At 45.4% G+C, this 26,249-nt stretch overlaps 1 protein-coding gene across 2 annotated transcripts in view; it reads left to right on the forward strand.

Moving 5' to 3' along the window:
- MGAT5B (alpha-1,6-mannosylglycoprotein 6-beta-N-acetylglucosaminyltransferase B) overlaps positions 1–13,373 on the forward strand; it is a 793,707-nt gene extending 780,334 nt beyond the window's left edge. For both annotated transcript variants that reach the window (XM_078654621.1, XM_078654622.1), the window contains exon 17: positions 10,298–13,373. In XM_078654621.1, the coding sequence (XP_078510747.1) occupies positions 10,298–10,496 (199 nt within the window). In that variant the 3' untranslated portion in view covers positions 10,497–13,373. The remainder of the gene's footprint in view (positions 1–10,297) is intronic.
- The last annotated feature ends 12,876 nt before the right edge of the window (positions 13,374–26,249 follow it).

The following is a 26,249-nucleotide window of genomic DNA, read 5'->3' on the forward strand; positions in this document are numbered from 1 at the left end:
TGGATCCAAAATTACACAACAGTTTGTGAAAAATGGCACATGATGACCCTAACATTGGAAGGCATTTATGGACCATAAGATCAGTAAAGCCTCATGTATCAGAGCTACAGTAAGAACCAGCTGTGTGATCCAGGAAGATTTCTCTGTACTCCAGTAAGCGATGGAGCATGAGTGCGCAACCTGGATAAGATGCTAGGACTTCGGGACAGAATATTTTGGCAAAATATGGAAAAAAATACGGACAGGTAAGTAAGTCTGGCCTTTCTACAGCTAGTTCCACATATATGTACCTATGCAGTGCATCTCTCTGCAAGGTACATTGTACAAGCGTCATGTGGAGTTAGGAATAGTAAATCTATACTTCCATATATGTCCTCACTTCAATATTTTGTCCTTCAATATTTTGTCCTTGATATTCTCATGTCACAATATTAACATAACAACAACTGTGAGTAAGACCCAAGGCAAATGTGTATTTGCAGTATTTATTCTGAAAGACAAGCCCGATAAGGAGAAATCCTTGATGGAGGGAATTATTTATGAATAATTAATAAAACTTAGTTTGTTCTTTTGAAGTGGCTTAACTTCATTCCTCAGGGTTTGTGTATTTCTCTACAGCAATATCACATTGATGTCTAAGTGTAAGGGAATCCGTTCTCACAACAATTCTTGGAACACTCCTATTGCTACTTTGATATCGTATCGTAGAAAAATAATAGAAGGCCATATAAAGAAGCTGCTTAATATCCACACCCCACTGGGTTCTGTAAGCTCAGACCGAATAACATGATGCACCACCACTGTTAAGTACCGTTTTCCTAGGTTGAGTTATTCAGTTTGAGCGTACAGAACTCAGTGGGTTGTGGATATTAAGCAGCTTGTTTATCTGGCCTTATGTTTTTTTTCTACAATATCAAGGAGCAATAGGGGTGTTCCAAGAATTGTTGGGAGAACAGATTCCCTTACACTTAAACATCGATGGGACATTGCTTCAAAGAAATACATAAACCCTGATGAAGTCCTCTCAGAGGAGAACCGCGTTGGCCGGTCTCAATCATTGATGTTTTTTGGGCACTTCCCACTACGGCCCATGTTATTCTGATCTTGGAGCAGAGGATATTGATACTGACACCATTAAATAATGTGTTTTTTTCTATCGGAACAAGAGCACACGCTCTACAGTAAAATTGTTGGATTATTGAGGCACTCCCTTTTGTGTTTCTTTCTGTTCATTTGTATTTATGGTTTTAGAATAGTTTAACCATTAAAGGGTAAGTGCCTACTATTATCACTTGACAAGATTAACATCTGTGCAGCCGCTTGTAGCCAAAACTACTCTTACTTTGGGATTACTTTTAACTTAATTGATGTTCATATTGTTTTTAATTGAAAGGATATTAAAAACAACCAAAATTAGTTTAGGAATTCCACTTTAAAACAGGCCTCTGTCAGACAGGTGTGGTGAGGACAGAGTCAGTCGCCTGACTCTTTCCTAGCATCAGTGGGTCTTCTAAAGTCATCACTCCGATCAAGGATGTCTGGTTCCTTGAATGCCAAACAACTTCTGCAATTTATGCTCTCCAGGCCTAACATTGGTATGGCTCCTCCCAACTCCGTGCAAAACGTCTCCCCCATGCACCTGATTTCAGTCTGTGCAGCGTTGCATGTCTGAGATGTGCACATATTTGGACAGGTCTGTCAGTTTCCTGCACTCCGCTTCAGTGGGTTTCTGCCTCCCAAGCAAACGTTGAATTTCTAAGATGCTCCTGCAGACAGAGTGCCTGAAAACCTGACAGCATCAGATCCAGCATGTCTGGTGCTGATGAGAGAAGGATGTTTGTTTAGCCTCGGGCATGCAGAACACCACTCCAGCTTTTATCAGAGGCGATGACCTTACATTCAAATGTATCTGTCGTATTCATTTAATATCTCAGTGAAGTGTCCCTCACACACAGAGACCAGGTGACAGGATGGCGGCAGCAGCATAAGATGCACTAGCACACCACCAACGTGTACAGCATGGGCTGCAGCAGTGGAAGGTGCCCCAGCACGCAGATGGCATGTGCAGCATGGGCTGTAGTAGTGTAAGGTGCCCCAGCACGCAGATGGCATGTGCAGCATGGGCTGCAGTAGTGCAAGGTTCCGTAGCAGGCAGATGGTGTGTACAGCATGGGTTGCAGCAGTGCAAGGTGCCCTAGCAGGCAGATGGTGTGTACAGCATGGGCTGCAGCAGTGCAAGGTGCCCTAGCAGGCAGATGGTGTGTACAGCATGGGCTGCAGCAGTGCAAGGTGCCCTAGCAGGCAGATGGTGTGTACAGCATGGGCTGCAACAGTGCAAGGTTCCCTAGCAGGCAGATGGTGTGTACAGCATGGGCTGCAACAGTGGCAGGTACCCTAACACACAGAATAGCATGAACAGCATGGGCTGCAACAGTGCAAGGTTCCCTAGCAGGCAGATGGTGTGTACAGCATGGGCTGCAACAGTGCAAGGTTCCCTAGCAGGCAGATGGTGTGTACAGCATAGGCTGCAGCAGTGCAAGGTGCCCTAGCAGGCAAATGGTGTGTACAGCATGGGTTGCAGCAGTGCAAGGTGCCCTAGCAGGCCGATGGTGTGTACAGCATGGGCTGCAACAGTGCAAGGTTCCCTAGCAGGCAGATGGTGTGTACAGCATGGGCTGCAACAGTGCAAGGTTCCCTAGCAGGCAGATGGTGTGTACAGCATGGGCTGCAACAGTGCAAGGTGCCCTAGCAGGCAAATGGTGTGTACAGCATGGGTTGCAGCAGTGCAAAGTGCCCTAGCTTGCAGACAGCGTGTACAGCATGGGCTGCAACAGTGCAAGGTTCCCTAGCAGGCAGATGGTGTGTACAGCATGGGCTGCAGCAGTGCAAAGTGCCCTAGCTTGCAGACAGCGTGTACAGCATGGGCTGCAGCAGTGCAGGATTCCCCTGCACGCAGACAGTGTGTACACTACAGCATGGACTGCTGCAGTGCAAGGTGCCCTAGCATGCAGACAGTAATCAGAGCATGGGTTGCAGAAGTGAAGGGTACCCTACCATGCAGACACTGTGTACAGCATAGGCAGCAGCAGTGCAACGTGCTGTAGCACACAGATGGCGTGTACAGCAAAGGCTGCAGCAGTGCAAGGTTCCCTAGCATGTAGGTAGCATGTACAGCATGGGCAGCAGCAGTGCAAGGTGCTGTAGCACGCAGGTAGCATGTACAGCATGGGCAGCAGCAGTGCAAGGTAAACTAACACACAGACGGCGTGTACAGCATTGGCTACTTCAGTGCTGGGTAACCTAGCACACAGGCAGCATGTAAAGCATGGACTGCGGCAGTTAACGTTGCCCTAGCACGGGGATAGCATGCAAAGAGAGGTAACAGTGGTGCTGGCTTCTGATAGGACCCAAATAGGTACAATATGGGTGTAGTGATGAAAGCTTCTCCCACGAACAGAACTGATGAACCAATTTGAAGGGGTGGTGTTGAAATCATGGTCTTATGCCAGAAAAGTAAGCCATCTACTGCTTCACCTTAGTATTGAAGGTTTTAGATGCAGGCTATTGCACCAGGGTACGCCTAGTTCCAGCTTCAGTGATAGCGTAAGTAGCAGAATTACTAACCATCCCACCTCTCCTCGCCTATCTCTCTCTGTCTGTAATTTGCACTCAAATACTCACAAACGCACACACATATAACCACCACGTACACTAGGGGTGGGCGGAATTTTTAATTCCGCCGACTGACTTAAATCAGCACTGTAACGGTTTTAAACAGGGCTCAGAGGAAGCAGTCCCTCTATTTAAAAAAAAAAACCACTGCAGATTACACCTTCACCTGCAGTGATTTTTAAACTTGGAGGGACTGCTCCCTCTTCCGGCCTCGTTTAAGTACCACTGCAGGGCACATACCCCTCGGTGCCCTTACATTAGTGTGTAAGGGCACGAGGGGTCTGCACTGGAGTGGATACCCCTAGGTGCCCTTACATACTTAGGTAAGGGCACCGAGGAATATGCTCTGCGCTGGAGTGCACTGTGTACCCCTCTGTGCCCTTACATAAGTATATAAGGGAATTCAGCGGTATGAACTGGAGTGGATACGCCTCGGTGCCCTTACATTCTTATGTAGGGGCACTGAGGGATATGCACTGTGCTGGAGTGCACTGTGTACCCCTCTGTGCCCTTACATATATATGTAAGGGCACCGAGGTTTATGCTGAGCATTGTAGTGCAGTGCATACCCCTCGGTGGTCTTACATACTTATGTAAGGGCACCTAAGGGTATGCACTGTAAAGGAGTGCACTGCATAACCCTCGGTGCCCTTACATCAGTGTGTAAGGGCACGAGTGGTCTGCACTGGAGTGGATACCCCTAGGTGCCCTTATATACTTAGGTAAGGGCACCGAGGGATATGCTCTGCGCTGGAGTGCACAGCATACCCCTCAGTGCCCTTACATAAGTATGTAAGGGAATTGAGCGGTATGCACTGGAGTGGATACACCTCGGTGCCCTTACATTCTTATGTAGGGGCACTGAGGGTTATGCACTGTGCTGGAGTGCACTGTGTACCCCTCTGTGCCCTTACATATATATGTAAGGGCACCGAGGTTTATGCTGAGCATTGTAGTGCAGTGCATACCCCTCGGTGGTCTTACATACTTATGTAAGGGCACCTAAGGGTATGCACTGTAAAGGAGTGCACTGCATAACCCTTGGTGCCCTTACATCAGTGTGTAAGGGCACGAGTGGTCTGCACTGGAGTGGATACCCCTAGGTGCCCTTATATACTTAGGTAAGGGCACCGAGGGATATGCTCTGCACTGGAGTGCACAGCATACCCCTCAGTGCCCTTACATAAGTATGTAAGGGAATTGAGCGGTATGCACTGGAGTGGATACGCCTCGGTGCCCTTACATTCTTATGTAGGGGCACTGAGGGGTATGCACTGTGTTGTAGTGCACTGTGTACCCCTCTGTGCCCTTACATATATATGTAAGGGCACCGAGGTTTATGCTGAGCATTGTAGTGCAGTGCATACTCCTCGGTGGTTTTACACACTTATGTAAGGGCACCTAAGGGTATGCACTGCAAAGGAGTGCACTGCATAACCCTTGGTGCCCTTACAGAAGTATGTACGGGCATTGAGGGGCGTGCACTGGAGTGGATTCCCCTCAGTGCCCTTACACAGGAAGCTGGTGTTTGTATGGGCTACAACTTATTAGTGCCAAGTAAAAACACTCATTGACCATGTTGTTCTTGAGAAGGAAAACAGCTCATATCACTGACAACCATTGAGCCCCCGTCTTCCCCACTTTGGTAGTGTTTGCGCATTTTAGTTATTAGGATGCTGGCGGCATGTCCACTATCTATTCACTTCTATGCATATCTGCAGGATGCTTGCTCGTTGATGCTAAAGGTCATTCTCCTTTTCCTCTGGGCACTGTTTGTCTGTCTTGTGTCGCTGTAATGTGATGTGCATGCTGTGCTAATTCTCTCTGCTTCTGTACGTTGAGTTATGTCTTTTGGTGCTCAAGCTTTGCTTTTCCTCTCTATTGTTCTGCACAATGTTAATGCGATGCTCCTGCCGTACCCATTCTGTCTATCGCTCAGTGTAGTTTTATTGGCAGTGGATGCTTATGCTCTGTTCATTCTCAGTTGCTCTCTGCAGTTTTTTCATGGTGAGAAGGCGGGATTTTCATTCTAGAGCCTGTTACCACTTCCACAATCCCGTCACAGGTCGACTGGACCTTTTTTATCTGTCATAGAGTGAATTAGGCAACCTATTTACCAACAATCAATACTTTCTACAATTCCCAGTTGCTTCCCCCAAAAAACCACTGACTAAGACTATGTTTGAAGATTTATTACAGAAATGAAAACAGCTGAAGATACAAACACCTCAACACGAGGTTCAAAAGATAAACAGGCACTAATACAAACAAAATCCTACGGAAAAGTCTTAGGCGGCTTATGAATAATACGAGAATCAATTCCAGAATCATCAGGCTAACAAAAATTGCTGTAACTTGAGTTCTGGTATGCATTGAAAAGAAAAGTCAAGTTAATCTATCCCTACTCTATACTATGTGACATCCCTACTCAACCATAGCACACCCTAGCAAAAGGTGTCAGCCGTGGTGACTTCCATAGAAGTTCACTCACTTTCTCTTTAGTCTAGAGAATCCTCAGTCCTAGCTAAGCTCTTTGCCAATCCAACCGCTCTCTCTAGCTCCTCAGCCCATCTGCTCTACCTCCTCACTCGGGGAGCTGTCCCTAATGCAAAACCCCACAATACTGGCGACACGCCTTCAGGTACGCCCCTCTCGAAGGTGTTGGTTTCCAGAATTTTCCATTATGGCACCTTTCCATCCTTGTCGGTCCAAATGTCCTTGGGTCCCAGACTCTCAGTCGCTTCAAGTTGTATCTTTAAATTCCTCGGCTACTCCTCCATGTCTGAGTCTAACATCCTAACACTCATACACAATGGGCCCTTCTACTCTACTGTCTACATGGTCCGGCACCTGCAAGGAAATACATGAGAATCGGCTCACACATTCTTTAACGTTGATTAGTTTTAGCCAAAGGCCGCTTTTACTAAACATTTCTACCATTTAATGTTAAGCAAAACATTTCCATTCAGGCCTCCACGATTTCCATGGACTAGACCTCTGCACGTTTTATAGGCCCAACATCCTACATGAACAATCCTTTCGTTCTTTAGGCCTCCAACTTTAAAGCAAATACATTTTCTATTTTTAAGCAAGCTTATCACGTATATATATATATAAATGCAAATATGAAGTTTCATAAAGCAGACCTAAACATACAATGGTAATCTATTAAAACGGCATCATTAGTGTTTCAAACCCTTAACATTTGTTCTGCATGTAGTTCTAGCATCAAATACTTCAGTTCTCAACCCTACATCGCACTTGAACATGATTAGTAAACCATATATATATATATACGGGTGTTGACTACTTGTACATATGATGCACCCCTACAATTTTCCACTTCTGTGTAGCGCTCTCTCAACGGTTATGCTAATGTTATGCCTAATTTCTCTATTGCTTTGTATCCTGTCATTGCCCTGCAACGATCATAACATGCCTATTCTCTCTATTGGTCTGCGTGTTGTTATTGGCCAACAGTTCTCATTCCATATCCATTCTATCGCTCAGTGTAGCTTTGTTGGCAAGGGGTGCTTATGTCTTTCCAATCTCTCTATTGCACAGCTTAGTGTTATTGTATAGCTATGGTCATCCTGTCTATGCCCTCACTTCCTGTTTCTCCAGGCACTGTTTGACGCTCATGCTGCGCCGATGCTCTCTAGTGTTCTGTACATGTAGAGTTATTGCCATTGATGGTCATGGGTGTCTATTCTCTCTTTTTGTTTGAGTAGAGTTTTGCCAGCAATGAACGTGCATATTTTTATTTTTGTTTTATGTACAGTCATTGCTGAATGATGATTATGCCATACTCGTTCTCTTCTGTTGTCAGGGTATTGCTCATGCCCCGCCCTATTCTCTGTATAACAACAAAGGGTGTGGCACTAAGCAGTAAGGCTGGGCACCAAATCATAAACAACCACAAGAGATTGTCAATACTGCTGTTTGTTTATAGCTGAATCTGTAAGAAAATGTGCGGATATACCATCAAACCATTTAAAGCTTCTTAATTGCTTTTTTTATTTTGATATTATTTTTGAAAAAAATATTAAATGCATTTAGACAAATGCATGATACCAATTTGTATCTCAATACACAATACCTATGTACAGTTTTATACAACTACACACGCCATACACTATCCAGATTTACAATTTTACAAAAAGAAGGGGAAACATAAAAAGAAAATGAATAACACCTTACATTCACACACACATACATACCAAACCACATTTACACTGAATGAAACTTCTAATTACATTCTATATACATTTCATTTTGTCCTATTTGACACATTTGATTTTGTGTGAATCATAAACAATTCAATACTTTCGAAGCCAGTTGTTATAAGCTGTTTGTTTGGTATTCCAAGGTCTACGCGTTTCGAACCTAGTGACTTCCGGTTCTCATCAGGACCAAACTCACTGAAAAAAACAAACAAAAGAAAATCATCATGTCCTCTTTCTAAAGTGTATCAAGTGCCCTACCAACACACCTGCTTTAACTTCAACGACTTACCTTTCCAAAGAGGGTGCCTATCTTCAAATGTATCCAATTAATGACCAGTTCGATTCACCACTTCACGAAAAATAGAAACAAATAAACAACCATAAGTGTGATTGTCACATTTTGTCACTGTCTTTATTGGGATCAAAGGTATGCCTGTTAGGGAACTTACTTTAGGGGGCGTGTATCATGGTGCAACACCAGCAATTGTCTTTGTTTGCACTCTTGCCTCGGTATGGTACCTATGAGTGTCCTGCAAGAGTAGTATGAAGTTGTAATGAGATCGTTCTGGGACTTATGTTGGAATTATGTGTGCAGTGCCGTGTTTAAGCACGTCGTCCTCTGCATTATCCTATATACTTATTGTCCCAGGATAATCACGTTATGTCAGTTCATGTTACTTCTTTACGTAATTATTGCCCAGTGATACTCATAACATTAAAAAAGCCCTTCCGTGGCTTCCAGATACCGTTAGGAAGACTCTTGTCTAGGCTCTCATCACCAGTCATCTGGCCCATGGGAACGCGGTCCTGACCTCAGTAAACCACACTTGCCGTCCAAACTGTAAGTGGTTTAGGACACTGCCGCTCATCTAATTTGTAATCTTCCCTCTCGCTCGCCTTCCTCCCTGGAACCCTTAGGAAGCTTCATTGGCTGCCTATTTAGAAGCATGCCATCTTAAAACTCTTTTGGTTGATACACAAAGCACTTCACAAGTCTTGGACAGCGTATTTGTCTTCTCAACTAAATCTCTACCTTCCTTCAAGATGTCTGAGTTCTTCGGACAAGGCGCTTTTGGTGATCCCTCGTATCCGTACCACAAGAAATGGGGGCAGAACTTTCTCTCACACAACCCTTATCACTTAAATAAACTCCCTCTTAGCCTTTGCTCCTGCCCAGACTTCCCCTCCTTTAAGAAGGAGCTTAAGACTTGATTTTTTTAGATTCCCTCCATTTCTTGTCTCATGCAGCATAGCGCTGAGATACTCCTCTGGGAGTGAGTCATGCACGTTATCAAATGACCAAATAATAATAATGATAATAATACTAATAATGTCAGCTCTCTTTAATGTTCCATGTAGTTATAGCCCAGTCATGATCATGTCATGTCAGTTCTCTTTATTGTTCTGTGTAGTTATTGCCCAGTGCTGCTCATGTCATGTCAGTTCTCTTTATTGTTCTGTGTAGTTATTGCCCAGTGATGCTCACATCATGTCAGTTCTCTTTGTTGTTCTGTGTAGTTGTTGCCCAGTGATGCTCATGTCATGGCAGTTCTCTTCAGTGGTTTGAGAATGTATTGCCTAGTGATGCCCATGTCATGCCAGTTCTCTTAATTGTTCTGTGTAGTCATTGCCCAGTCATGCTCATGTCATGGTAGTTCTCTTTAGTGTTCTGAGAAGTTATTGCTCAGTGATGCTCATGTCATGGCAGTTCTCTTTATTGTTCTGTGTAGTTATTGCCTAGTGAAGCTCACTTCATGTCAGTTTTCTTTATTGTTCTGTGTATTTATTGCCCAGTGATGCTCATGTCATGTCAGTTCTCTTCAGTGGTTTGAGAAGTTATTGCCCAGTGATGCTCATGTCATGGCAGTTCTCTTTACTGTTCTGTGTAGTTATTGCCCAGTGATGCTCAGCTCATGGCAGTTCTCTTTATTGTTCTGTGTAGTTATTGCCCAGTCATGATCATGTCATGGCAGTTTTCTTTAGTGTTTTGAGAAGTTATTGCTCAGTGATGCTCATATCATGGCAGTTCTCTTTATTGTTCTGTGTAGTTATTGCCCAGTGATGCTTATGTCAGTTCTCTTTATTGTTCTGTGTAGTTATTGCCCAGAGATGCTCAAGTCATGTCAGTTCTCTTTATTGTTCTGTGTAGTTATTGCCCAGTGATGCTTATGTCAGTTCTCTTTATTGTTCTGTGTAGTTATTGCCCAGAGATGCTCAAGTCATGTCAGTTCTCTTTATTGTTCTGTGTAGTTATTGCCCAGTGATGCTTGCGTCATATCCATTTCTCCGTTGCTGTGTTGTTTTATTGCCAATAGTTGCTGCTTCACATTTTCTTGCGTAGTGTGCAGTACCATTGCCTGTTGATGACAATGTCATGTCCTTTCTTTTCCCTCCCTTAGGTTGAACGTGCAGTGTGACAGTACCGAGGCCGAGATGAACCATCTTTACCCAGCAGTGGTGGAGACAGTGCACGAGTGCTACCTGCAGAAGGAGGAGCTGCTCTTCAGCTGTGCCGGGCACCATGAGAAGTACCGACGCCTCTGCCCATGCCGGGACTTCCGCTGGGGGCAGGTGGCTCTGTGCCAGGACTGCTTGTGACCACAAGGGCTGGGCAAGGCCTGGCCGCCTTTGACCAACGGCCAACCCTAGTAACGTGGGAGGTCTACCAAAAGTGGGCTGCTCCTACGGTATAAGTGCCAGGGTCCGAAATGTTAGCCAAACCTGGGCTTCAGCGAAGGAGTGTCTCGGCTCACGCCTTTTATCCAATCACAAGAGTGGCCCGGGCCACCGCCGCACACGCCAACCTGGAGTTCCAAGGGACACCCTCAGACCTTCAATCCATGTCGAGCTCTTATTTGCCACTTTTCGACGGCTATAATGTTATTTATTTTATTTTTCAATATTTATTGAGATTTGAAAACTGGTTTTGGGATCCTGTATTGAAAATCAAGATGAGCAAAATAATTTTCTGAACTATTTGAGGGCTGATTGCGGCACGACTGTTCAGAACGGGAGCACCGCTGACATTCACATCCATGCCTACACCGTCCTGCAACACTAGGCATCTGTACACTGGGAGATACATTTCTAAAACTGGAAAAGCAAAATAACCTCCCACAGAATAAAAAAGTACTGTTTGCTAAAAGCTAGGGTTGATTAAAGGTGTCACACACTACACAGGGAGACCTAGCCGCACTGGGTCCCTGGTTTGTTTTCCAGCAGAAGTGCCAAGGGTAAAATGGTCATGGACTCTGATCTTTCATCTTACCCATCCCCAGGGGTTGGCTGCGCACTGCTGGGCAGATTGAGAAGCTTGCACTGCTGTGACCTTGAAGGACTTGAATTAAGGTCACCATGCGACTCTCACTTACAGGTTTTGTTAACTTCAAATGAAACAACTAAGGTTCAAGATTAAAATGTCTGTAAACGAACCAGAAATGAAACTCCTAGGTACATGGTCATATGGTTAATATATATTCATGGTTATTAATATCATTAATGCTTTGAAAGTGTCATCGCCAGCATCAAATTCAAAGCAATTTCTTAAGAAGCCAGAGGAGAATGTAGTTAAAGTGCGGATGAAGTAGGAAAACTCCACCAATCACAAATAAATCCACTCCTGGGTTTCGGTTGTATTTGGAATTGGTTGTGGCATCCGAAGTGGCTTGTTGGAAAACATAAACTGGGCGCTGCTCGGGACTGGGAAGTTGGAAAAATCTATCTGCATATTAATGGCTACCGTACTCCATAAGTAAGGTTACCAGGTGACTCCATGTCACCAAGGACGCAGTGTTCCATTCCTGGGTTTTCATGATACATTCATGGGCTGTGGTCACTGTGGGTGGGGAAGCTGCGTAGGAACCTACAACTCGCTTGTGTTGTGTCCCTAAAGGTCCTCTGACTTCTGTCTGGCACTAATTGTGTACCCACTTTTCATTTTTACTTTCCATTCTGGTACTTGCAGTCCAGCATTTTTGATGGGAAAAGCAAACATACGATTACAGTGGTGACATTGGGTCTCACCAAATTCTCAACCAATCCTGGGTTTTTCTCACCAGCATTTTGCATGATGGCATTTTGGAGGCCGTACCTAGAACACTTAAAGTGAAAGTAAAGTACCACAAAACAAATGCTGTTGTCTAGCAAATCAGGACAGGCTGTAAGTGGACGAGGCACGTGAGCATTTGTGCAATTGGCTGCCAAAATTATTTAAAAAAAGGAGAGTGCATGGCTCACATGTGGTATGGGACATTACAGTGCTACAGAAGGTATGCGTGACGCTACACACCCCAGTGCTCGCAGGAGGCAGCGGCACGGTGTGCTAATGCGTGTTGTAATTCGTCTATGGGGCGGAGGCAGATGGGAGATCAATGCTTAGCAGACACAGGAGTGAGCTTACAGTGGTTTGGGCCAAACATGAATGATCCGATCAAAGCATTGTCACTTTCAGGTGTGAAACAACGTTAAAGTCCATTGGGGTTGAGACTGCCTAAAAGTAAGACTCCAGCCTGGCGGCACGGAAAGGCCATAAGGGCTATTCCTCGCAAAGAACATCTTGTTTTGAAGACATGGGACTCTGGAAGAATTAAAGTAGCGTTAGAAAATATGATTTCTCCAGCTGCACTTGGGGAGCAGTCTGAATGTCCCAAAGGAGAAAAGGGTCCGTACTGAATGCAAATAACAGTCGAAATGCTAGGTGGACCCTTTAAAACTTGAAGCAAAAGCAGTACATTGTAAGGCAGCCCCTCCATCATCTCACTCCTTCATCATCATCACTCCATCTTTCCATCAGCCCACCCCTTCATCACGCCTCCAGCTTCCTGAGCTTTCACCGCTCTGCCAGGACATTATCCCACTCCTCCATCACCCTGCCTCACCATTCCTCCCCTCAGCACTCTGCTTCACAGACTGGCCCCTCTACCATTTGACCATTGCTACCACTGTACTTTGCCCCTCCATCATTACTGCCCTTCACAACTCGCATCAGCACCTCAACCACTCTGCTTCTTCACTGCTCCCCTTCCATCACCCCTGGACCACCATTCTGTCCTTCCACCATGCCACTTGCCAGAGTTGGACTCAGCTACCTTTCCTTTCCAAGAGCCTAACCTTCACCAGGCTATCCTTCAGCCATTCCATTTCTTCCAGTCCACCGTATTTCTCCTCTATGTTTCTGCACCTCTATCACATGGACCTCCATTATTCATTTAGACAGCCTTCGTCATCTCTCTCTTCCTCTCTACGGCCTTGTATCAATCACTCTATCTTCTGACTGTCACTGTACAAGTATCTCCTGGACACTTGCTTGGACCTTCACTTTCTGTACACCTGTGGACCAACATCTCTCAGATTGCACAAACAATGTACTAGGCGAACCATGGAGCAGCAGACAAGCAATAGAGACACTCAAATCTTCCTTTCTGATTTTTAAAGATTTATTTCTGGTAATAAAGATTTTATCTGAATGTGGATAAAGAAGTGTTGCCTTATTTGCTTGTTGTTTTCTTGCATAGATCATAAAGCCATTGTGCCTAGAAAGTATCATCCTTTCCTTGCAAACCCCATACTGCAATCCCTGACTTTCCCCTTCATTGTGTACCGTGGAGAAGGGAGGACGTTAGTAGTGAAGATGGAGACTGGCATGTGATGAGGTTGGCAATGGCATATATTAGATTACTATTCCAGCCTCAGAGGCAGACAGCATGGCACCCACCCAGAGCATAGCACACGCTCACAACATGGCATGCACCCCAAGACAGACAGTTTGATCAAAGTTTGCAATAATGGACGAAGGTAAAACTCACAGTTTCTGTGTCCAAACTCTCCACAGCAAACTAATGTATCATAATTCCATTACCACCACCACTACAGTACCGAAGCATAAAGCAGACTCCAATTGAAGTGGTGCCCCCTTACTCAGTCCTCATATTCAAATCTAGACCTCATGATGCCCAAAAAGAACATATTTGAGCACATCTCTTTATTTTGTTTTCAATTTCCTTTTTTTCATCAATTGCTACAACACACTGACTGCTTAAAGACACAACTTACCTGCTCGTCATCATTACCCCATTTTCCCATGGCTACTAACTTAAAAATTAAAGTTCTCAACAACCAAAAAATTCCAGTGCAGATGATTTTTTTTTCATTTCTACCATCACACTATTCACCAAATTGTCCTTCATCTTATCACGCCTTCATGTGAGAGGTGGACCACAATCATATATGAAAAGAACCCGAGGCTCCCATTTTAATTTCTTCATGAACCAGAGCTCCCATCTCCAATTTCGGAAAGACAACTATACCACCATCTACATCCCATCAATGAAAATCCACGCAGTCCAATTGTTCTATTTCATAATGCAATCCTCTCTTTGTCCTCTGCAAGTGAGATGTTACTTAAAGGAAATTAGTACTTTATAGGTATTTCATTTATACTTTAGGATTATCTGCTCCTGTTTTGGACTCTGATGATCTTTGCTGCATCCGGAGTTTTTTGAGAGAGACATTACACTATGAGTGCCTAGTTGAAGCACCAATATCTGCTGGTTGCTGGAAATACACTGCCTTACTAACAGATGGCAGGTTGTCACTGAGCGGTTGAGTAAGACGAACTGAAAACCTTTTGAAAGCAGTGCTTAGTTTGGAAAATGAGGGCCAGTGCGCAAACACTGCTCAGAACCCCGCGGCCCGCGCTGTTGAATGTCAGCGTGCCGAAGACCAAGGCTGCATAGTACCGAATCCACCTCAGGCCTCTTTAATCCACTGCCATACAGTCACTGCCCCTTTATCTAACTCTTGCAGGTCACTGCTTTCTCACTTTGATGGCCATTTTCCTCTCTTTCTCTTCTGCCCTTTTAGGTCAAAACCTATGAGACAGCACAGCTGTCTGGTTTGCTAATAACAAATTGGGGACATTTGGAAAGATTCCCTGGGAATGCATTCTCCCCATTGCTTACCACTGACCATGTGGTTTATAACTCACATTTACTTGTTTTCTATTTGCTGGCTTTATTTGCTTTAGTCGGTCCAGCTTGAGTTCATCCCTCCCTTTGAGCAAACCCTGTTTACTGCAATCTTCCGCCAGTGCTCGATTTCTGTAAACAGGCCTTTAAATATTGGTCTTGTCTTGTCACATTTGCTGTGCATTCACAGACAGAGATTAAATGTCAGGCTCTGTCTTCCAGGAAGCTTGGTGTACAATTTTCTTGTACTCTGACTTCAAAGTGAAAGGATTATGGGATGACGATGCTGGCTACTGAGGGAGTGCTGGGGGAAGGCTGTGCAATGCTACCTTTTTCAAGCATATAACAAAATGTAAATGTCTGCAAATGAACTGTGCAGTTTTTTCAAAATGTATCAGAATTAGGAATTCACAAATGAAGCACATTTTATTGGTAATTCTGATGTGTGGTGGAAACAAATCTTTTAATACGATCAATACACAACAGTACACTAGGTGTTGACTTTTTCACACATTATTGTTTGTGTGCTGTATACTTTTTATCAGTAAAAATGTATGTCTGTGCAAATATAATAGTCGTTTCAATTAAAGATGTGTTGTCTGTAATGGCAGTGAACTACAAAACCATGCATACTCCACTTTACGCTACTCCACTCTATTCTGTACCTCTCCAATCCACTGCACCTTACTCTGCACCACTTCATTCTACGCATCTCCATGCAATTCCACACTGCGTCATTGTGCTCTACTCTGCACCACTCCACTCTACGCCGCTGCACTCTATACCACTTCACCCTACCCCTCTCTACTCTGCACCACTCTACTCTATGCCAATGCACTCTACACTACTCTATTCTGCACCACTGCACTTTACGCTACTACACTCTATATCACTGTACTTTGGAACACTGCACTCTATGCCGCTGTACTCTACACCAATGCACTCTACTCTGTATGGCTCCACTCTATACCAGTGCACTCTACACCAATTCACTGTATGCCACTCTTATCTACTCTGCACCACTCCACTCTACGCCACTCCACTCTATACCACTGTACTCTGCAACACTACACTCTACTCTGTACATCAGTGCACTCTTTACCAATCCACTCTATGCCAATCCAACCCACTCTGCACCACTGAACTCTTTGCCACTGCACTCTATCCCCACTGTAATCTATGCTACTGGACTCTATGCCACTGCACTCTACAATGCACCACTCCACTCTGAAAATATCTACTCTATGTCACTGCACTAAATGCCACTCTACTGCACTCTATGCAATTACGATCTACACTGCACCACACCATGCTAAGTCACTGTACTCTGCACCACGCTACTCTACTCTAAACCACTCTACTATGAGCACTACACATTACACCACTTTACTCAAAATCAATGAACTCTACACTACTTTACTCTGCACCAATCTACTCTCCATCACTGCAGTCTATGTCACTATACGCTGCAACATTCTACTCTATGCCACTGGACTCTATACCACTCTACACCATTGCAGTCTATGCCACTGTACTCTATGCCACTCTATTCTACTCTGCACCACTGTACTCTATGCCACTTTACTCTATGCCACTGCACTCTACACCACTCTACTATACACCGTTGTACTATATGCCACTGAACTCTACGCCACTCTACTCTTCACCACTGCACTTTACTCTATACCACCCTACTCTGCACTGATCTACTCTATGCTACTTTACTGCACTCTACTCCAATTCACTCCCTGACACTCCACTCTTCACCCCTCCACTCTATGCCCCTGCACTCTAGCCTTCCCACAGAACTCTAGCCTGCACAACTCCACTCTGACACACTACTCTGCAGGAGCGCACTTTCCACCACTAAACTCTATGCCACTCTACTTTGCACCACTGCACTCTATGCCACTGCTCTCTATGCCACTGCATTCTACCCTGCACCACTCCACTCTACCATGCACCACCCCACTCTTCGCCTCTTCACTCTACTCTAAAACAATCAACTCTTTGCCACTCTACTTCACTATGAGTCTATTCACACTAGCTCACTGCAGTCTACGCCACTCTAATATAATGCTGCACCACTCCACCATAAACCACTCTACTCTGCACCACTCTATGCCACTGTACTCTAACTACTGCGCTCTATGCCACTGCACTCTATGCCACTGCATTCTATGCCAATCTTCTCTATGTCACTATACTCTAGTCTGCAACACTCTATGCCACTGCACTCTACACCAATCTACTCTACACCATTTCATTCTATGACACTGCACTCTATTATACTCTGCACTGCACTTGGCGTCATTACTCTCGATGCCACTGTACTCTGCACAGTACTTGCACTACTCTACTGCTATTCGACTATACATTGCACTCTATGACACTCTACTCTGCAACACTCCTATCTGCGTCACTGAAACCCATGCCTCTCTATAATGCCATCACTCCATTGTGTGCCACTGCACTCTACGCCAATGCACACTGTGCTACTCTACTCTGCCCCACTCAGCTCCACTGTGCACCACTCAGCTCCATCCACGACACTCCACTCTATGACAGTTCACTCCATGACACTCCTCTCTCATTTACGTCACTAACTTTTAGCAATGCTGAACAGAAGCCACGCTGGTGTACAACATAGCTAAAGCACAGTAGCAAAGCCAATAGATCTTGAATAAGCGAGACCTATTGACTTTACCAGTGCTTGTTTATTATTGACTGTCAATGTTTGATCTCAGTTGAAGTTGATGAGGAGACTACAGAGTCTCTTCTTCAGAGTTTAGGCATGCAAGAATTGGATATATATATTACAGATATCTTTGCTTACATTTAGTTGAAGTCCGACGGGTTTTTCTTCGTGAAGTCTGGATTGTTCACCTGTGGCACCAAGGTGTACACCTGTTTTGTACTCCATTGCAATAAATTCCTCAGGAGGCGTTGTGAAAAATAAGGTTATCTTTTATTGCAAATCTTCAGTCCCACCAGGGCCGGCACTAGATATGGGCAGCGTGGGCAGCTGCCAAGGGCCTTGCACTAAGCCCACCAGCATGGGGCCCCAAACAGTACAACACACCAACAAACCTATTGTGCCCCCGTTGATCCCATTGAAGAAATGGGTCTGCAATTGGGCTTACAGGAGGGGGCCCCCTCCATGGGCCTTTCAGGGATGGTGTAGGGAAGCCTTGGGGAGGGGGACACTTCATCTTGTGCCAGTTGCAAGGAGGGCTAATTGCAGGTGTGTCCTGCAATTAGGCCTTCTGCCTGGCTGGCTATTGAGAGTAACCAGGGGACACCCAATGTCAGAACTTTACATTCTACCCTGTTTTAACTCTCAGCCCCAGGCTATAGGACCCGGACCCCCAGGTTGCTCCCGGCCCGCCCCCATCTGAACCCACAAATCAATACTTGACAATCAGAGCTGTGGGTAAAAGAGGCCATGTTTATTACAAACCATTACACAAACATGACAATATATAATTAATACAATTCCATACGATATGGATTTATCAAATTCAATTGCTAAACAATATTTACATTTAAGTTGATCATAAAATCATAATCCATCAGCAAGTCTGACAGAACTCAATTTATATACACAAAGAATGTTGTCTATTGCTCCAATACTAATTTCGGGGTCTTCTGGCTCGTGTCCCCCAACCAACTGAGAACCACGCAAGGCGCAACCCACCTGCATCCTTGAGAGGTGAGCCCCTGCCATCTGGTCCTTGTCCGCCACCTGAGGGGCCCACCTCTCCACCACCAGGCTACCCATCAGGGTTCGTAGGGTATAACCAGTGGGGATGTCCCATGCCCTAGTTAGTAAACTGGCGCCCTTGCCTCCAGCCGGTCTCTCCATTCTCTCTGGGGTGAGCTTACCGTATCTTCCCCTCAGTGCTGGCCTAGGGAGTATGCAGGAGGACTTCCCTTAACAATGTAAGGCAATTTATGTGGCCTCCTTACCGCCACAAACAAGGGCAACCAGGGCCAACCGCCCTTCGCCCTCCCTACCACCAGGCAACTCCTGAACACTCAAGCTCACATTAATCTTCAGACTCGGAGCCGTGTCGGATTCAAATGCCTGGGTCAACCAGTCTGGGTCCCAGGTACCCATGTGCCCACCATTACAGTGCACCCTACGATCCCCATGCCTGATTTTTTGTGGTGCATTACCACGCATGCCCCTGTCTTTAGGCACCGCTAGGCCCTTCCCGTCCACCAAGGCCCTCGGTTGAAACATTAAATGGCACCTGACCGTAGTCCTGGCCCCCCATTACGCCCCGGAACTGTGAATCCACAATTATCCAGGGAATGTGCAATCACCAGTTGTGCAAATCTAGACAAGGCCTCCCTCGGGGCCCCTTGTCCCGGCCCAAATATATCCTTACTTCCTAAAGTATGATAACTAACTAGGGGAACCGCAGTACCCCCTGGCATAAGGAGTCTCCCACACGCTGGCGAATGTGTGTGCTTGGACGGTCCTCATCCTCCATTAAACAAAAGGGAGACACTCTCTGAGCCCCCTAGCTTCAAGGCCCTGTGTCCAAACGTACACCGGACCTAACCCTCTTGAAATAGGATAACCAACTCTGGGAATAGTAGTCACCCATGGCACCCGGTATCTTTCACCTGCCCGTGAATGTGTGTATAATTTAGCTTAGAGAGTATTTGTGGATGCATGCGATCTGAAAGGCCCAGAAATCCATCAAACCTACAAGGGAGACACTCTTGAAGCTCACCAGCTTCAACTCCAGCAGCTGTTGTAAGTGGCCTGTTGCACGACCAATTGACTCAGCACCCACTCCACTTTGGAAGACAAACCACCGTAATTTCTTTGGGCGAAATATCTGGCCTGCAGCGGCTGTTGCAGTACCTATCTTGTTTGAGTGATTGACTGGCTCACTCCCACCGCTGCGATAGGTAGACCCCAATATGCTATGAACAACCATGCATGAGTAAGACCCTGAGGACGATTGGACATTCAGGACATATACGCCCCCCCCATGAGCGTCACAAGCCTACTCTGTCCCTTTTTTGCTTCACGCTCCACTACCATCCCCTTACAAAAGGATCAGGTATGATCCCCCTTGAGAGTTAGCCTGACTGCATGTATCCCAATGACCGGGAACTGCAGACCTCACCAGTATGCCCAGACGAGCTGCCCTACTCAACTGACCCTTCGGAAAAAACCCTAACATTGCCACAGACAGACAGCCAAAAATATGGCATTTCCAACGGAGAACTACCCTTTAAGCGGTTGATAGCCAACATGTATACAACTAAAATCTAAATCACCCATGAGAATTGCCCTCCTTCTGCATCCCCTCAACTGCTGATGCAACCGAACACCGTACGATGCTCTGTCAGGCACCCTGCTGTTCGTGACCTCAACCTTTGCAAGCAGCCCTGCACGAGCCCTCGGTGAGCAAAGAGCATACGTTCTTTCGCATGCCTTCTGAGTGTGCTTGCAGAGCGAGCCCCCCCTGACAGTGCTAGGGCCAAACCCCCAAAAGTAGTGTCGAGATCCCAGCCATCTAATCCCATCTGATATTGCTGCCCAGCACAAACCGCAAAGGGTGCCTGTGCAGCTAACAATTCCTCCATGTCCGAAACCATCATTTGGACAAATACGTTCTGCCTAATCTGTTGTGCGTAAGCGCGGAAAATACCGCATAGGGAAAAGATGGGGCTAATCCCCAGCATTAACTAAATGCTTAGATACGTCGCCGAGCAGGACACCTTCCCTAATCCCAATTATCTTCAAAACGGCAGCACGGCGATGGAATCAAGCAATGAACCGCTGAAATTGCAAGAAACGGCAAAGATGGGACTACTCAAAAGGAATTAGATGATGTTTAGGTAGGTGAAGCAAGACACTTTTCTTAACCCTAATTATCTGAAGGAAGGGCATCCGACCCACTGGTATCCAAAAGGCGAACTTCTGGACTCTTGTAACCTGAACATACTGCCCAGGGAGTCCCCAATCTACGATGACATGCTAACTGGCTGTCCACTGCTGACACTGGAAGGCCCGGCGGCCCCCGTGATACGGGGGGCCTTAGAACCCATGAAAGAAAAGGAGACTCGGTGTGCTCCAAGTCAGCGCACATACATGTGTAAGAAGACCCCCCACGCACGTGAACGCTCCACCCTAGAGGGAGTAATCCCGCAGATGGTACTAATAATCCCAAACCCCCAGACCTGAGCACTGTGTCGACTGCTACCCCATACCTTAGTAGGTCTTGTTAAAAAGCTACCTTAAGAAGGAAATACCCTGACAATATTGCCCGTACCGGGAAGAATACTGACTACCGCTAATTGAAATGGAAAAAACCTGCTAGTTCCTATAAAAACACACTGATAATACTAAGATTGCCATCAGCAGTAAACGCTGATAATACTTGATGCACCGAGCAGTAAGTGCATCTGTGAAACTGCAAGGACTACCAGCAATGGGTAGTACACAGTATGCCACCAATGAACCCTAACTACCGAGTAAGTACTGCTAGTCCCCGCAATGAACCTACTGCAATGCTGTTACTGGCCACACTGAAACCGCTAGCTTTGAGCAGTATACTCACTGCTACAGCAGCCTACCCTACGAAGCACAAACAATGCCAATACTTCTAGCCCTGAGCAGTACCTACTATGTTCACACTGTGAGCTAAGACTACTAGCTCTCAGCAGTAAATGAACTGCTAATACTGGCAGAAAACAGATTTTCAGTGCTGTGCCAACCAGCAAGCATCACTCTTTTACTGCCCAGTCTGTTCAGTCAGCACATCAAAGAGCCATAAAACCGCCGTGACAGAATTGCCAGCACCAAGAGGTAGACGTATTGCTGATAAAGCAAGCCATAGCACACAGCTAGTGCTGCCTACATTGAGCAGTGAGCTGCCTGCCTGCCTGCCCTCGCCATAAACACGCTGCCCATCCGGCCAGTCCTGAGCCATAAACCTGTAGCCAGTACAATCCTGCCCTCCACCATGACCCATCTGACATGGTGTGGCAATGCAGCTACGCTACCCCTTCCTCACAGCACGGAGCCTCGAGCAGCCCGCTGGGGCACCACCACCTCGGTGTCCCATTCCAACTTCCACCCCAGGAAACCCTGCCCTTTTACCGCAACCAAAACAATTAGCCACTGAAAGGGCGAGATTTTGATCGATACCTTATATCTATTGATCCAAACCTCGATCTGGTCGACTGAACCTTTGTTGCCTGTCTGTAAGGAAAGAAAGTGCACCTATTTCCAAGTTAGTTCACCCAAGAAAGGACTCTACTCTCAAAGATCACGGACAACTTCTAGTTTTCCAAAGTTTATTGTAAAGATATAATGAGCTGCAAGTACAGGCATCTCAGAATGAGATTCACGAGATACACAGGTCCAATTACATACATGTGCTCTCGAAAAGCCCTCAGACGAGCAACAGAAATCACTAACACAAGTTCTAAGAACAATAAAGCTATCAGCATAGACGCATATCTCTCCTTCATTTAGGTTGGAGGGAAAAACACACAGGTTAGGCGTCCCTACCCTGTTCTAGATGGTATCCCTACTTAACCAAATCCCAACCTAACAAAGGTGTCAGCAGTGAATGACCCCCAAGGGAAGTCACTCACTCTAAGTCTCTTGGTGAAAACCTATAGTTCTCCAGTCATGACCCCTCACTGCCTACCCATCCGCTCTCTAAAGGGTCCTCAGGTCTCTGCTCTAACTCCACCCAGGGGTGCTGTCCCTAATACAAAACAGTCAACAACATTTGAGACGCCCCTTGCGGAACGCCTCTCACGTGGTGCAACTTCAGGCTTTTTCCATGATGCTTTGTCTTGGGCCTCAGACGTTAGAGTTGACCTTGCTTCTCAGACTCTTCTCCGGCCCGCTGATACCCCTTAAACATTCCAAAACCCTCCTCCATGTCTGGGCCGTCCACTAAACAGACCTCTATTCATTCATTTATAATTGGATCCCCCTTTTCCTGTTGCAGACAGATATCTGTAGCCAAGAACCCAACTCTCATATACTTCTAAAAGAAAAAGGCTTGCAACATTTCTCAAGCCCAGACATGTACGTGTAAATCAATGCTAAAACATTTCAGGCCTACAATATTTCTCCTTATGATTATAACATTCAACTTCTTCATTTAATTAAGCATGTTAATACTCTTATTCTATTATTAAGTAAACATTTCTATAAATCATGGCCTATTTAATGCAATGACCAAAATACTAATGCAATCTGTCGTGAAAAGAACCACCTTCCCTTTCCCTCCAGCTCTGGCCCTGAGGCCTACCACGTTCTGCTTTTAACCACATACCATCTTATGTTTTAGCAGCTTCACGACATGGATTCAAAATAATCACGTCTAATAAAGTCATATAATGTCACACATTTCTGTATTAGTTCCACTTCTACTTAAATCTCTACATTAGCTATACGTTTAGATATAATTGCAGATACTACTAGCACTCATGGCATTTCTCTTCATGATTTGTGCTTACTACAGGTAAGTGTGATGTACTCATACATTTAAATCAGTTTGCGCTCTCTCAGTTCCCCCCTTTGATGACCTCTCGGGGTCATCACTAACATTTAAACTGCAGTTATTGCTGGCATTCTCTGCGCTTCCAGAGCCCTCAGACTCCTGTACTGATTATCTTGTATGGCAGCCAATCTCCGCAGCTGCTCTCTTTGGGCCCTTTCTGACTTTCTTGCTCTGTACCATTTGAATACCCTCACCAATCCCCACAATATTATCCCACAGATCAATATTATGATGATAGGCTTTATGATATACCATACAAAGCTTTTGCCTAAGGTGGAAAACCACCCTCCAACTGTACTCATTCCGTGGCCCACCTTTTCCCAGACATTTTCTCTACTCAAGTCTTCGATCTCCTTGTGAATACTAGTTATGTTCTTAATAACTTTCTCAAGGGGCTTCGAATTGTCTGGAATGTAAGTGCAACATTCCTGGACCTTCAAAGCCTTACAGACTCCGCCCTCTTTTGCTAGTAGGACATCTAATGCAAGACGATTTTGAAGAACCATAGCCCTTATCGATTGCATCTCTCCTTCTACCAGCATTAAGGACTGAGCAGTGCTGGCAGACAACCTGTCGACAACTGTTGCCAGTCGTCTAATTTTAACATCATTAAGGATTATTCCCAAAAGAGGGAACATAGCTCCAAAGACATCTCCAACCATTTCGGCATCACCTAGATCTCTCCTTCCCCTCGATGATGTCTGACCCTCAATGATCACTAAGTCTTGTGCATGATATATTTTGGGGAAGACAATTGCCAAGTAACATGATCCATACCAGTTGTCAGGTAGTCTCACGTAAGCATTTCTCCCACATACAAAATACACATTTGGAATCACTTGCATTCCCTTCAGGAAATCCTTAGTGTAGTACTCTAAATTAAAAGCATGCTCACAGTCAACTTCACCTACGTATACATTTTCATAATACGTTTTGGCTCGGTGAAGACATAACTTTCCTCTCTGCGCTTTATCTAAAGCTATTGGACCACTACTACCCTTTCTCTTGTGTGACTTCTCTTCCTCGGTCCAATCTATTTTCCCTTGTCCTGATTTTTTCAAAATCTTTTGTCTCCTGTAACGATCATCCACCTGCCCTATGAACTTCTTCTCGACTTCTGACACCTTACATGTCAGGTTATTTCTACGGGCATGTGAAGTATCTAAGGTAATCCAAGGAATGAAGAACTTGGCCAATCTGTCTTCACTCTTCCAGTAGTCCCATTTGTTCATCTGCTTATAATTTGGGACTTCCGGCAACACTGAATCATAATTAGAGAAATAGTATTCAAAACTATCTCTCTCATAAAATATACTAAGCAATAAGCTACATGTAATGCCATATGTCAGAGGAAGGTGATGGTATCTAATACCCTCGTCTACAGATGCTGGCAACTGCATGCAGACATAACAATCCTTAACCTCCATGGCATCCACGTATTCATACAAGAGTTTAGCATAAGCATTCGACCTAAAGTCTCCTTGGGACTCGTCTACATGTAACCTGCGGGCTTCTGCAGCCAATAACGCTTTCTCTTGAGTGTTTTCCCTTTTCTCACCAGCAACAGTAGGTGTAAGCGTTACTACAGAATTCGCATCAGTTACCTTTACCTCTTCTTCATGTCCCTTTACATAAGAAATTGTTACCACTAAAGCTATTAATATTATCACTCCTACTATTAGTGTACCTATTATACATTTAGCTTTTCGGTTCGGGGTGCCGGCCTCCATTTCGTCAGACAGTCTAGCTCTCTCTTATCTTAGCAAAAAGTTCTTTTCCTCTCGTTCCTTTACAGTCTCTTTTCAATCCTTTTGTCTTTAGAATCCACACAACTGGAGGCTGACAACCTTCTTCGCAAAAGTCCTTTAACAGTTCAAAAAGACAACCCTAGCCCTTCTCCATCAACTCAAGGGAAGTTCCCTAAAATTCTCTGCTTCCTGGGCGCTAGGTAATCTTCTTATTCTGCTTGCTTTATTTACAAAGTCCTTTAACAGTCTACTATTAGATTTGTGGTGGCTGCTTCAATAGCATAGTTCAGTATTTCCAAGCGAAGATTGTGCTCTTCATGTGCTGTTATCGTTGTACCAAAGTCGGGGAATTGCAATTCTGAAAGGAACATGTGTTTTAACTTGCTGAGGCGGGGAGGTCTGGGGAGCACGAATGTTAGTGACCCTTCTTGTTCGACACCGGGTACCAACAGTCGTATTTCCACGGTGATAATGGGCTCAGAACTGGACACCACCACCGCTCGGATCCTCCCTGTCTCCGGTTTCACAGACATTTGTCGCCAGATATGTCCACTCAGGTGTGGAGTATCTTCTGTTAGGCACACGCACTCTTCTTGACCTTCTTCGGTCCGGTGCTTCAGCGCCCTGAGCACCTTCTTCTGGGTCTGAGTCTTCTGATATCGGAGGAAGGGTTGCTTCTGGAGTTGACCTCAGGCTAGAGCTCCTTCTTTGCGGCCAATTAGCTTCTCCACGTGCCCTTCTACTCCTTCTCCTTCTAGTCTGTTCTCGCTCTCTTTCAGACCTGTCAGGGTCAGACTCGTACTCCCAGCTGCTTTCTCCTTCTGTAGCGTCGTCTGTTTCGCTGTTGTACTGACCGTCCTCAGCCTGGTCAGACTCGTTCCCTGCTTCCGCTGGCACCTCTACAGCTTGGCTAGCCCCCTCTATGGCTTCTCGGTCCTCCTCTGGACGTCTATCCGCGAGAGGAGCTGTTTCCAGAGGTGCTGGAACCCTTTTCGTATGTGACGCGTGGATCCAATTGGGCAGGCCTCCCACCTTTACAGCTGTGTTGGTGATCAGGATGACCTGGAAGGGTCCACGCCAACGAAT

The sequence above is a fragment of the Lissotriton helveticus genome, chromosome 7 (genome assembly GCF_964261635.1).
Source record: "Lissotriton helveticus chromosome 7, aLisHel1.1, whole genome shotgun sequence".
Classification (NCBI taxonomy): domain Eukaryota; kingdom Metazoa; phylum Chordata; class Amphibia; order Caudata; family Salamandridae; genus Lissotriton; species Lissotriton helveticus.